The sequence below is a fragment of the Folsomia candida genome, unplaced genomic scaffold, assembly GCF_002217175.1.
Source record: "Folsomia candida strain VU population unplaced genomic scaffold, ASM221717v1 Fcan01_Sc035, whole genome shotgun sequence".
Lineage (NCBI taxonomy): Eukaryota > Metazoa > Arthropoda > Collembola > Entomobryomorpha > Isotomidae > Folsomia > Folsomia candida.
The window spans coordinates 98,680-111,599 of record NW_019091227.1 but is presented as its reverse complement, the minus strand read 5'-3'; the positions used below and the strand labels follow the sequence as shown (position 1 = coordinate 111,599).

At 35.2% G+C, this 12,920-nt stretch overlaps 1 protein-coding gene across 1 annotated transcript in view; it reads right to left on the bottom strand.

The window, feature by feature from the left end:
- Positions 1 to 12,920, bottom strand: part of LOC118439404 (neuroligin-1-like) — a 114,309-nt gene that overhangs the window by 55,935 nt on the left and 45,454 nt on the right. Inside the window, exon 3 of the mRNA XM_035860688.1 lies at positions 5,976 to 6,257. Coding sequence (XP_035716581.1) covers positions 5,976 to 6,257 — 282 coding nt within the window. The remainder of the gene's footprint in view (positions 1 to 5,975; positions 6,258 to 12,920) is intronic.

The following is a 12,920-nucleotide window of genomic DNA, read 5'->3' as shown; positions in this document are numbered from 1 at the left end:
GAAATTTAATCCGGATTAAAGAGAGAGATTTCTGGATAAGCGAAGGATAGTGCACTATGTAAGTAAAATTGTGATCGATTTGAGGGGTCAACGGGGTCATTTGGTGACATGGGTCACATATGTGGGCCACGGAAGGGTTGTCACGTTAGTCAAAATATTTTGGAAATTGTTCATATATTTTATGAATCATTTTAAAAATGGATTCAATGACATTTTTGATGACAGGTTTTTGGGGGTTTATTCACAATTTTAGAATATAAATTGCAAGAGAAATAATTTTGTTGAATTTTTAACACAAATATGACACAATCTGAATTTTGCATGTGAACCCATTTTAAAATACATTATTATTTATTTATCATTCAAAAATTTGTAAATACTAAAGAAATTGTTAAATTCAGTATTCAATATTATAAAATCACAAAATCTTGTTTGATCTCAATTTGTATTAAACTTAAAATTTGGAAACCCCCGTGCACGGTCCCCGGCACGACGAAGCCAAAGCCTGGTTCACTTATCGACTTATCTTTTTTGAAGAAAGTTGTGTCAAATTATTCGATCAAGATCTTCTCCCACAAGATTTTCCCCTTTATACTTTTCATCCCGAGAAATATGGGTCTCAACTCTGCACTTAATTTAAAGACGGTTTATTTCGGGGCTTTCTCCTCTTTCTCCAACCGCAGGCTAAACTCTGAGACCGCGTCGTGGTGACGAGGATGACCCGATTAAATTACCTTCATCATCATCATCACGGCGACTAAGGAGGCCCAATTTCGACGTAAAGTGGTCCATCTTCGGGACCTTTATTATTTCGCAATATTTTCACTTTCAGTTTGCTCTGAAGGCAGAAAATTTTTGCATTTTTTGAGTAAAAATGAAAGCATATCCACGAAAGCTCCTTATACAAAAATTGCATCACGTAAGACTTTTAGATAAAACGGTTAATGGCACTTAAGCATGACGGTGAAACAATTAATGCCATGACGAGATCGCATCATTAACAAATCAAACAAAATTCGCCAAGAAGTTCTTAAAACTGAGTTGAAAAATGATTTGCAAACTTTCGCATCTCCAACTCGACGAAGTCTTCAGTTTGTACAAAATCCGAAGGTTTCCAAAAAAATTCTACAATTCAAACAGGAAACCCGTTATGAATATCGGATTCTGTATTACTTCAAAGTCGAAGTTATTATTTTTTCAGAATTTTACATATTAGTAAATTAAACAGATTGCAGTCCTTGACTAGTATTTTGTTAAAACATTTTATCATATTTTTTAAAAGCTTTTTATATTTTATAAACCAAATATTAATAGAAAACAGTTCTACCCATGCAAAAGGACGAGATTGTAATGAGTACGAGCTAACTTTATAAAAAAACTGAATTTTATGAAAACTGACACTTTGTATTTAAATACGCTAAAAAATCCAGTTTTCACAAAAAAAATCGAGCAAAACCTTACTGTAAAAAATATTTCCTAAGGATTAGCTCACTTTCGGTCTTAACTTCACTCTGATGACTAAACCCGTATTAATTTCTTGCCTTCGAAAATTCAAGGATGCCCCCGCCAAAATCAATACTTTTCGAGGTAAAGGTGAAATCCTTTACAAAAAAATTCATTTCCCACGAAGATTTGCATGCCAATATGGGCCACTGAAGTTGATCGATTCCACCTCGCATCACAGTAGCGGCAATGCACGAAGAATGTCAACCATTTGACCGACATACTTTTAAATACTTACACATTGATTTCTCAACAATTCTTGTGAAGTATTGCAAATTTTTATCCAATTTGCAATTCCTAAGACGAAATTACATTCTTACAAAATAAAAATAGAGAGAGAGAGAGACCCTCGAATCTTTTGTTTCATTGAGAAATACTTTTTTTAAATTAATAATTATTGGCGTCGATTTACAAAATTACGCAAATAAGAAATTTACTTCAAACTAGGAGTTCTAGATTATTCTTGCTCTACATAATTTAGAAATAAATATGTGCCGAGATTTAACGGATTTGATCAGCACGAATTATTTTTTTGGGGGTAACCTTTAAATAATTCAAATGTTATATTTTAAAATAATTTGGGAAGACCGGTCCGATTTATCTGTTAGCTTTTATTATATTAGCTATTTGGTCACTTTCTTAATTCGACGTTTTACATCAACAATGAGTACTTTTTTAAATGTTAGTGTTTCCCAATAACCCAAAGGATGGTGTAAATTAAATTAATTCGTGAAAATACAAAATATACACTCCTCTAAACTGTTATAATAACTTTATAGCAAAAAAAATGACCACGTGTATTGTGATTTCTCAAAGTAAACCGGATAGATTTGATTTGAATTTCAACCCGCTTCCAATGTTAATCAAATTGGCACGTGATTTTGGCGCGTAGAAAATCTGTCCGGTTTACTTAGCAACATTACAATAATGCCTGGTTAATATTGGTGATTAAAAGGTAACAAAAATATTTCAGAGAAACTAAAATATTTCTCCATTCGGGTATAAATTGACGAAAATAACACATTTCTAACAACTTTGAATCTCCTGGAAATTGTTGTTATAATTCCGCAATAAATTTTTATTAAAGTGATAAAATCTCATAGTAACTACATGTTCACGGATCTTGTTGCCAGCTTATTTTACGTGTGTGAATCACCTCTAGATTAAAAATTCCCGCCCAATTCCATCACATCACTTCTGTTTAGCTCCTCATCGTCTATGTCAACACCTTTCATAATAATTGCGCAAACACACTTGACTCATCCAACTCATCCACGCTAAACTGGTCCACCGCCAACACTTCGTCGCATCATTAGTGCATAAACTAAAACCCGCTTTCACCAAACTTTCATCTTCATCACTTCTTCAAGTCAATCAATAACGAAACTGACAATATTTCATGATTTACTTTCGCCCAGAAAAAAGAAGAATTCGCAATTTCTTACAACTCTGTTACGTGTGGAAATTATTATTATTTCTGCTACGTCTCATTCACTCCGACCCGTTTGACACGTCGCATCCCATCAACGCCGCCACACACGCATCGAGAAACAGCTTTTGTGGCGCGGGAATAAAGGGAAAATTACGTTTCGAGAGAACAAACCACGACCACTTCCAGCACCACTTTCTCAGCACAACTCTGTCTTTCTCGTGTCAGTCGGAATCATCAAATCAATCGGGATCCATCAAGACTAGGTTTACACAGGGTGTCAAAAGAAGGAATATTTTTTTAAATTGAATTTTATGCATGGTTTTTTAAAGAATTTCAATTTTACATTTTTATATCTGTAAGAAATGTTTTTAAGCATTTTCCTTCTATAAGAATTTTACTTTTGTCAGGAATTATATTCTACACGTATTTTTTTTAGATTTAAACTAATTTTTAGGTATTTGTCGTTGCATCTTTGCGCCATTTATGGATTTTTGAATTATGAATACTTTAATATGTAATTAAATAAGATGATGTGTTCGCAGTGTAGGATTTGGCAGATTATAAATTTGAGCACAATATATTTAACAATGCAAAACTTTGCATCTTTAGGAATTTCTGATGTTAGCACATTACGAAAATTTTCACCAAATCGCACTCTCAATTGCTCACTATGTCACAAAAGTGAATATTAAAATATGCTCAAGTCGAAGTTGGAACCTTCTGATTACAATTCATCCAGCAAAGAGAAAATGGCAAATGCACCGAAAAACGTCTCCCCTTGTCTCCATCCAACTTTCTCTCGCCCCACGTACATTCCGAGGCGACAATAATAATGAATAAAATGCATTTTGGATGAACAATGTCGTTCCCTGCTCCTCAGACTGATCCACCTTTCCCACTTTCTATTTTCCCCGTAAAACCAAGAGAAAAGAAACAACTGGTTGAAAATTACAGTCCAACCATCGTCCCTGCCTCCTTTCACTAGCGCTTTCTCCGACAAATCCACCATTCAGTAAGTCTTCCATTATCTCGTGTTAAGCTTGAAGCCGTCTCGGCACAGTTCTCCACTTTCACTTTGACTTTCTTCCCCCGAAATAAATAAATTCCTCGCGAGGCTCTCATCATTTTTCACCTTTTCTCTTAACCGATTATCTCATCCGGCTTTCGCTTTCTCCAATCTCCGCACAAATTCAATTGAAACCTTTCAAGTGGAAAGCGGGACGGTGCAAATTTACTTGATTTCTGAGACGAAGATTCATAAATTAGTGGAGGAAAAACTAATGAGATGAGTTTCGTCAAAGTTAAAGTGACAGCGTGTCCTATTCTTCTTTGAGGCAAGTTTGCGCTTCCGGTGGAAATAATAATTAGAAGGGAAAGTTGTAAAAAATACATTTTTGGTCAGTTCAACTTTGAGAAGGTGAATAAAACATATGTGATCAGTTTGGGTCAGAGGTCAACCCACAGTTCGCTTCTTGACCGTTGAAAATTCCAACAACGGGGCTTATCACCTAAAATTAAATATTTACGTTAAAGATGTATTTTACAAATTAATCCTTCCGGCGTCATTACTTATTATATTTCTTGATTTCAAATGGACGGAAAGGATAGAATTCCAATCAGAAGTTTTTGTCTCTGTGCCACGCAAATTATACTAATTTGTAGCATTGCCTTTTCTTAAATAATTAATTCCTCATTAAAGACAAACTTAATTTGCATTCAATTAGTGAATATTGACATCATTTTACTTCTGAATCTTTTAAATTCATTTCTAATCAAATACCGTTTTGCGGAACTTTTAATATTTTTAATAAATTTGAAGTTTACTTACAAGTTGTAAGTTACAAGTTCCGACTTTAGTGTTGTAAAGTCCATCGAACGATTTCTTAGCGAGAAATTTTCGTAGATAACTTTCCTCACTTGAAAATATGACGAGTAGTGACGCAAAAAGAAGTAATTTGCAGTGTAAATAAACGTCTACCGTGGTTAGGTTGCGATATCATTTTCGGTACAATTATTTTGTCTTTACAAATTTTTAACAAATCTTCGTTAATTTGTCAGAATAATTATGCACAATTTATCTAACTACATGGATTCATGTGAATTTTACATTATTTTATATTTATTTATATTTTATTTATTTATATTTCATATTTTTTATTTTATTTTGTGATATAATTATATCAAAACATGTATCTATATAATAATTTCTGAATGTACCGTAAAAACTCAAATAGTAGCCCTTGCTCAAATAGAAGCCGTGCCCAAATAGTAGCCCTGCCTTTTTTCATAATTCTATAAATAGTGACCTTGCTCAAATAGTGGCCCTGCTCAAATAGTAGCCTTAATCGAATTATAGACGCTCGTCAATATCCAATGTACTTACATACAACCAGACATCTCCTAGCCAGCTCATTTAAGTGATTAAATCACAATTAAATTTAATCTCAGTTATACAAAATCGAATTGAACACTCGGCTCATCGGAGAAATTAATAAAATTTAGTAAGAGCAGGCCTAACCTATATAATTGTCATCTAATACGAATCTAAGGGAGGATTTGATGCTGTTATTAAAATTTCATTTGAGTTTGACTCTGGAAACAAAATTACAATAGCTGTTTGCTAATAGTAGCCATGCATATTTTCATAATTTATAAATAGTGACCGTGCCCAAATAGTAGCCTTGCTCAAATAGTAGCCGGGTCCCAGCCACCGATTTTTTAAATAGTAACCCCCGGCTACTATTTGAGTTTTTACCGTAAATTTTTAATGTAATTTTACCTAGTTAGATATCATGGATTAGATGCAAAATGACAATATTATAAAATTACCAAAATATTATTATTTTCATTTAATACGAGTTCGCATCGTTCGCAAAGAACGAAATGAATTTTCGAACTTTCGCATCTCCACTATTTGATTCGCAATATTTTTTTAAAATTATGTTGCGATGCGACCTTACTCGTAATCAATACCCTCATTGTTTTGCAAACTTACCAAAAATCGAGCGAAATATTTGTAATAATTTTAAACCGGGCTCACCTGGCGGACTTGTGGGGACGTAAAAGTTGAGATAAAGACAGTCTTCACTCTGATTGGCAAGATGTGGAATAAGCTTCGAGAGAAAAAGGTAGCGTCGCTCCGTCATCGTCTCCAGCGCCCGCGTCCGGTTCGAAATGTCCGGGAAGCGTTGCGGACACGCGGGCGGAGGTGTCGTCGCAGGCCGAGTTTCCCGCCATGGCAGGGGAGCCACGGGCGGCATGAAACGGTACGCATTTATAGGTGGAGACGCGTACGGAATCCCAAGATACGCAGTGACCGGATCTATAAAAAAAATCAAAAATTGGTAAAAATTCGTTACATTTTTTATCCGATAAATTAATTTTTAAAACACAAATCATATTTCAGATAACATTATTATGAATTGTATTCTTGCAATTAGTTTGCAAATGCGTTGTAATTAATGATTTAATAATTGGATTAAAAAGAGTTTTAGTGGAAAAAAACGAATAAAAAGTTTTCTCTATACATAGCATGCCCAAGCTAACTGGGAGTGAAATGAAACGCTGTGGCTTCAACAGTTTTTGCTTTACAAACTTCTAGTTAATTTTAATGGAAAGCCAGTTAATTTCTGCGTAGAAAACAATTTTTAGTTTTTGAAATTTCCTCCCCCTGCGTTAATACAGCGCTGAAGACGCTACCTCGAGTCCTCGATTGGTGCACGCCCGAAATCCATGGACAAATTGTATCATTCTGTGGTCAAAGATTTTTTTAAAGCTTCCACACGTCTGTGAGGCTTAGACCACACCTTTGGCTCTAACTTTGACCATTTTTCATAATCCGGGGATTTAAACACAGCCAGAATGATGGTCATTCCGAAGTGGAGATAAAGTGCAGAATTTAGTTTTTTTTAGCCACGCTTGGATCATTTTTACCACTATTTGGTGATACTGAATCCTTCTGGGAGGCCCAATCGATTCCATTGAACTGGATCGCATTGAGGGGATGTACTACGAACTCAAAAATGTATTTTAAGAAATTTGATCTCCCCACCTTCCCCCCATTTTCAACGAAATGTAGAGGAATTACCCCAATTAGCTCCCACCTACCAAAACCATCATAAAACCTGGATAATGTGACTTTTTGACCTTTTGTCTATATTGGGGAATGTCTTTGACCTATTTGGCGTAGATTAGGTCAACTCGTTTGTCAAAAATTTTTTCCCTTGTTAAAATCTCATCATCTTTAAAAAAAATCTTCTCCACTTTTTTGGTGCGTACCGCTTGAGGAGAGCTCTTCATTTTGAGCACTCGTTGGATAATCTGCATCCACAATGTCAGCCTTGAGGGTAATTTCCGCTGAAATTTCGGGAATTTCTTCTGATTCTCTCCTTCAGCGCCTTCACGACGGGTGTGGTCCTTGGGGGCTTTGAAAAAATTCTTCTTCGACTGTACTTAGTCGATTGGGTCCCCATCAACGTTTTTATAGCCCGCTTGACTAAATTAAAGTGCACGTTCAATTCATGTCACACTTTTCAAATTCGCTATTTCTCTTCCTGTTTTTTTGATGAAAAATTATCGCCGCCCGCGTCCCTTTAATATTTTCCCTCTTGATATGCTTTGCAATAATAAAAAAACGATTATCGGTATTGATGCAAAATCGCACGAGGAATCCAACGCACTTATCAGATTTTCATTATCTCCAGCGGTTTCGGGGTAAAGAGCTACTACCAGTTACCTTGGGCATGCTATATAAATATTTCGAATCCTATCTGCCATTTATTTTCAAGACGTAGAAGAAAATTAAAAATTTGTGTCAAGATTTTTGGAAGAATTATTTCTTAGTTTTTGGGAATTCATAATAATCTAATTAAGGATATGGAAAAATTGAACGAAAGTTTGTAATTTCCTAATAATAAGCAGAATATATGTATTCCATTCTTGTTTAAACATTTAGTTTTAAATTTATTTATTTTATTTATTTTTAAAATAAAACCCCTTTTTTCGTAGATTGATGAAACCGGAAATTTGTAAAGTTCGAAAGACTTGTTCGTTTTGCACAAAGAAAAATCTGGGGAACTTTGGGAAATTTTTTTAAAACTCAAATAATTTTCTGTTAGGTTTTTATTTCGATTTAGACAACATCTATCTACACTTAAGTTTTATATCTCTTCTTCTGAAAATACTGATTCTGGCTTTAAAGTAATTCATGCATATTTTGTATTTTTATTACTTAAGGTATGCTAATCACGACGACCTGCAAATACTTATTTACCGCAAATTCAAATTTCTCATCATTCCGTAACAATTGTTACGAAATTGGTAGAGTCACTGTTTTAAGAATAAAATTTTGTCACTGAATTATTTACAGTGTAAATACACACCGTAAACGGGGAAGAACTGCATCCGTGTATAACCCCGAATAAGCAACCGATTTGGTTTTACTGACCTAAAATGGATGAAGATGGGCCATAACAATTTCCGTTTATTCCTTCATTTCCCGCCAGCCACGTTTAATTCGGAATTATTGGATGACATTGCAACGACGAGAGTAACAGCTTAGCCCGCCTCGTTCCCATTTCGGATTTGGTGGGAACAATTAGCGGAGGAGAAAACCGTCGTGCCGAACTTTCACCAACTGAGGACGTGATTCTCTCAGTAAATCGACTAATTTAAGGGAGATGTATGACTCTTTCCGGGATGATTTTGAAAATTGGGGTGGAAATTTAAACAAAATTTGGAAAATTTAGCTACAAATTCAGAGTCAAGAGTCAAATTCCAAAAATTCTATCATTCAGGAATTCTGAAAATTCCTCGAATTATATGTAAAATTGACAACAATTCCTTCATTTCTAAATTGGAAAAATTAAATTCAAATTTAAAATTCCCCTGTGACTAAGGAAATAGAAACTTAGGAACTTTAATATTTTTTTATTCATTAATAGTTATTTACTGTAAATTAAATTTAACATTTAGATATATTTTTTATCTTGGATTATTTTGAGGAGGTATTTTTTTTATTCATTAATAGTTATTTACTGTAAATTAAATTTAACATTTAGATATATTTTTTATCTTGGATTATTTTGAGGAGGTATTTTGCAATATTCTTAAACAGCTTGGATTTTAATGTCAAGTTTGCAAACACTTGAAACCTGCAGAATTTCTGAACTGACGTCAACCTATTTACGTGATACATAATTGACGTGACGTAAATTTAGCATATTGACGTGACGTAAATTTAGCATATTGACGTGGCTATTTAAAACTTTGTTGTTACTTTTAATACAATTACAAAGATTAGCGTGAACTTGATCAAAATGGCAATCTCATCTTTTTTTTCCTTTGTTAAGGGGTGAAAGCCCTTTATAAGATCGTTATGTCCGTCCGTCTGTCCGTCCGTCCGTCCGTCCGTCCGTCCGTCCGTCTGTCTGTCCGTAGCTCCGATAACTTTTGAACGAAAAGACATAGACACTTGAAATTTTGAACGTAAACTCCTAACGTCAATGGACAGGACGAGTTCGAAGATGGACACTGTGACATCGTCACCTGTGACGATGACGTCGTCCCAGTGACGAAAAGTGACGAAAAAGTGTCACGTGTCAGTTTTGGCATGTGACACATCATTTTTAACTATTTTTCAATGAGGAATTCGAAAATTCATGTCCTTTTGTGTTTGGACGTAACCTGTGACGATGACATCGTCACAGTGACGAAAAGTGACGAAAAAGTGTCACTTGTCAGTTTTGACATGTGACACGTCATTTTTAACTATTTTTCAATGTCAAATTCAATGGTGACCTCCATTTTGACCTCAGAGGTCATGTAAAGGTCATAGGACATATCTATTTCAATTTCAACTGAAATTCAACCCCGAATTCAATGGTGACCTCCATTTTGACCTCAGAGGTCATATAAAGGTCACATAAGGGTTATCAACTGTTAAATTTGACACAAATAAGACACAAAAGTCGAAAACACGTCAGAAGTGTCAATCTTAACAAATTTTCGAACAATTTGATATTCACATTGACGTATGACACTCCTTTCACCCCTTGGTTACATGCGTTGTAACGGTTTATTAGTTGTTGTATCATCTGCATTGCAATTTGCAATTCGTGCATTGCACTAAAACGAGGAACAAAACTGTCCAAATATTAAAATAAGATGGAATAGCATCACATTAGCTCGTCGTAGTCGCCTGGTCTTGACTTTTACACGATACACACTAAAAATTCTCGCGAAACGTATTGTAAACGACACTGGTAACGTGTTGAATCGACTTCATTTAGGACATGTTATTTCACGGCACATGTTTCATTTCCCAATTTCCTTATTTTTGGCAGAATTATCAGCTTCCCTGTTTTCTGTGGTCAGTGAATTTTGCTACAATTTATACGACATACTTTCTTACTGAATAGGTTACAATTTGTTACCAGAGAAATCTCATACGTTTCAATTTGTGAGATTATAAAGTTTAATGATACCACGAAAGTGACTATTTGGTCCGTATTAAATTTTGTAAAGTTGAATTTCGAAAGATTAACTAGTTTTTACAAAATTAAAAAAAAAATGCATTCATGAAGTAGTACATTTAAATTCGAAGAACTGTCACCTTTCAATTGAGAACATTCAAAATACTCCAAAAATAATTATTTTGACTTTCAACTAATTCATTTTTCGGTATTTTTTTTGTTTCCGAACAAAGTATACTTTCCTGCTACCAATTTTTCGGTAACATTTCATAACCATTTCATAATCATGCAATGTTTGTAGTAGGTGTAAGTTTCCGAAATTTCCAAAACATTTTACAAAGTTCGATGTCTGTACCAGAAGCGACTTCACATATTAAATTATAACCACCCAATTTGCGAATTTCAAAGATTTCTTCATTTGTAAAAATATCACAAAATCTCGTGTTCCACTAATTTTTATGCTTATATATAGTTTGCAAGTGAATTTAACAAAGTTTTAGCTAATTAAGTGCACAATGTGAAACCTATATTTCAATTGCTACTAAAACTTCGACCAAGTAATCCTTTCGACGTTGAAGTAAATCATTTTCAATTATTTCGTTTTGAGTAAGTTAAAACTTTGTTACCGGCCATTTTTAACTTCTTTACCGGCAAGATTGTGGCACCGAACGGTTATTTATTTTGTACAAATTTGTCCCCTCCAAATTTTATAACTAATTGGTATTTTCCGCAATTTACAGGTCGATACAGTTTATACTAAACCTCCCAATTTTTTAAGGGTGTCTTTCTCCCATTAAAAAGGAAGTTGACGGTCCCAAAGTGGACACGAGAGAAGCCCACAGACGAATAATTCCTAATGGGAACTGAGCGGCAGTTAAGAAGCCACGAGGGTCCCATTACTGGACCCTCCTCTGGATACACGTGGACCACAACAGCCCACCAGCCACGACCACAAATAGAAAACGCACAACTGCCCAGCAGCAAAATTAGAATCACAAACCAACCTAAACTCCAACTTCCTGCCCACGTTGCAGTTTTCTTCATCCGAAAGGAAAGAAGTGCATAGACGCCGAGAGGAAAGGGTTGAATTTTTTTGGTACTTTCTCCTTCGTTCCGGGAACGGGTGGGGTGACAGAGGAAAAAATTACAATTTTGTTGGCTGGCCAGAGAAAAAATAATTCTTATTTATGCTATATTTTTTAAGCGAGAAAGTAAAAATTTTCCGTGGGACTAAAGATTGGTGGGAAGATTTATCCAGAAATTTTGAAATAGAAGAGAATTTTGTTAAAAAGAATGTAGGGTTTGAAAACTTGAAGATTTTGCATTTTCACCAAATTTTTTTCTCAAATTGCTACTGGTGTTTGCTGCAAAAGTTTGAATTTCAAGTGTTCAGAAAAAGTGATTAAATTTGCAACTTTTTGCAAAAACTCCTGCACGTTTTCTAACATAAAATTGTACACTTCAAAAATAACTGAATTTTTAACATTTAAAAATAGTCTCCGGATCTTTGTAAGATTAAATTGTCACCACTTTTTAACTGAAAATATGTGAATTTGTTAAGTATTTTTCCTAAAACATCTTAACAAAATTCTCACCAACTACTTTACCCCCACAAGAAATGCAAGCACAATTCCCTGACTTTCCCCTCATCCAACACACTCATAACTTCCTCTTCTTTACTTCTCATCTCATCCTCTCCAGTTTTCCACCACTTTTGGCTACCAGATATGACGCAACATTAATAACGCACACGATTCAGCATGACCATCGCAACGAGCGGGAGGCCCGGAATGCAGGGAAAACATGGACACAAATGAAAATGAAATGTGATTAAACTCTCTCCCATTGCGGTTTCAGACACGGTTTTGCCGTTTGGTTGAGCTGTGAGTGATATTAAAACGGGGTTTTGTCCGCCATTCTGCTCATCCTTCCCAACCACCTCCTTTCTCTTCCGTTCTGCGCTATTATTATGTTATGATTATTATCCATTCTCTCATCCTGCTACGTACGCTCGTACGTTGGCAGAGATCACAACGAGTTTTGTGTCATGTCACGCGAGGCCGCAATTCGGACACAGAATAAAATAATAAATAAACACAATATGCTAAAACGAGTTCATCAACTCGTTTCAGGCTCCATTGGGGAAGGTAAAAGTTTGATGCGAATGAATTTTAAGTTAGGTGGGAAATTTTGCAGGGGTTTTGAAAAATTAGACATATGCCAACTTTCAGTATTTTAACCACTTCGCCCCTATAACGACTATGTGGCGTATTTGACCTTTACACCGAATACGACCATGTGGCGTAAGTTCCCTTGGCACCGGAATACGACGATGTGTCGTATTGACCCTTGACAACGGATACGACTATGTGGCGTATTTTCCGTTCACACCGGCCTACGACTATGTGTCGTATCCGGAAAAAAATTAGGTTATTGCCTCTCCAAGCAAAGCAAAGCAAGAGTTATGAGTCAACAACCCTCCCTTTAGGCGGGATAATAAATTGTCTCTTAGG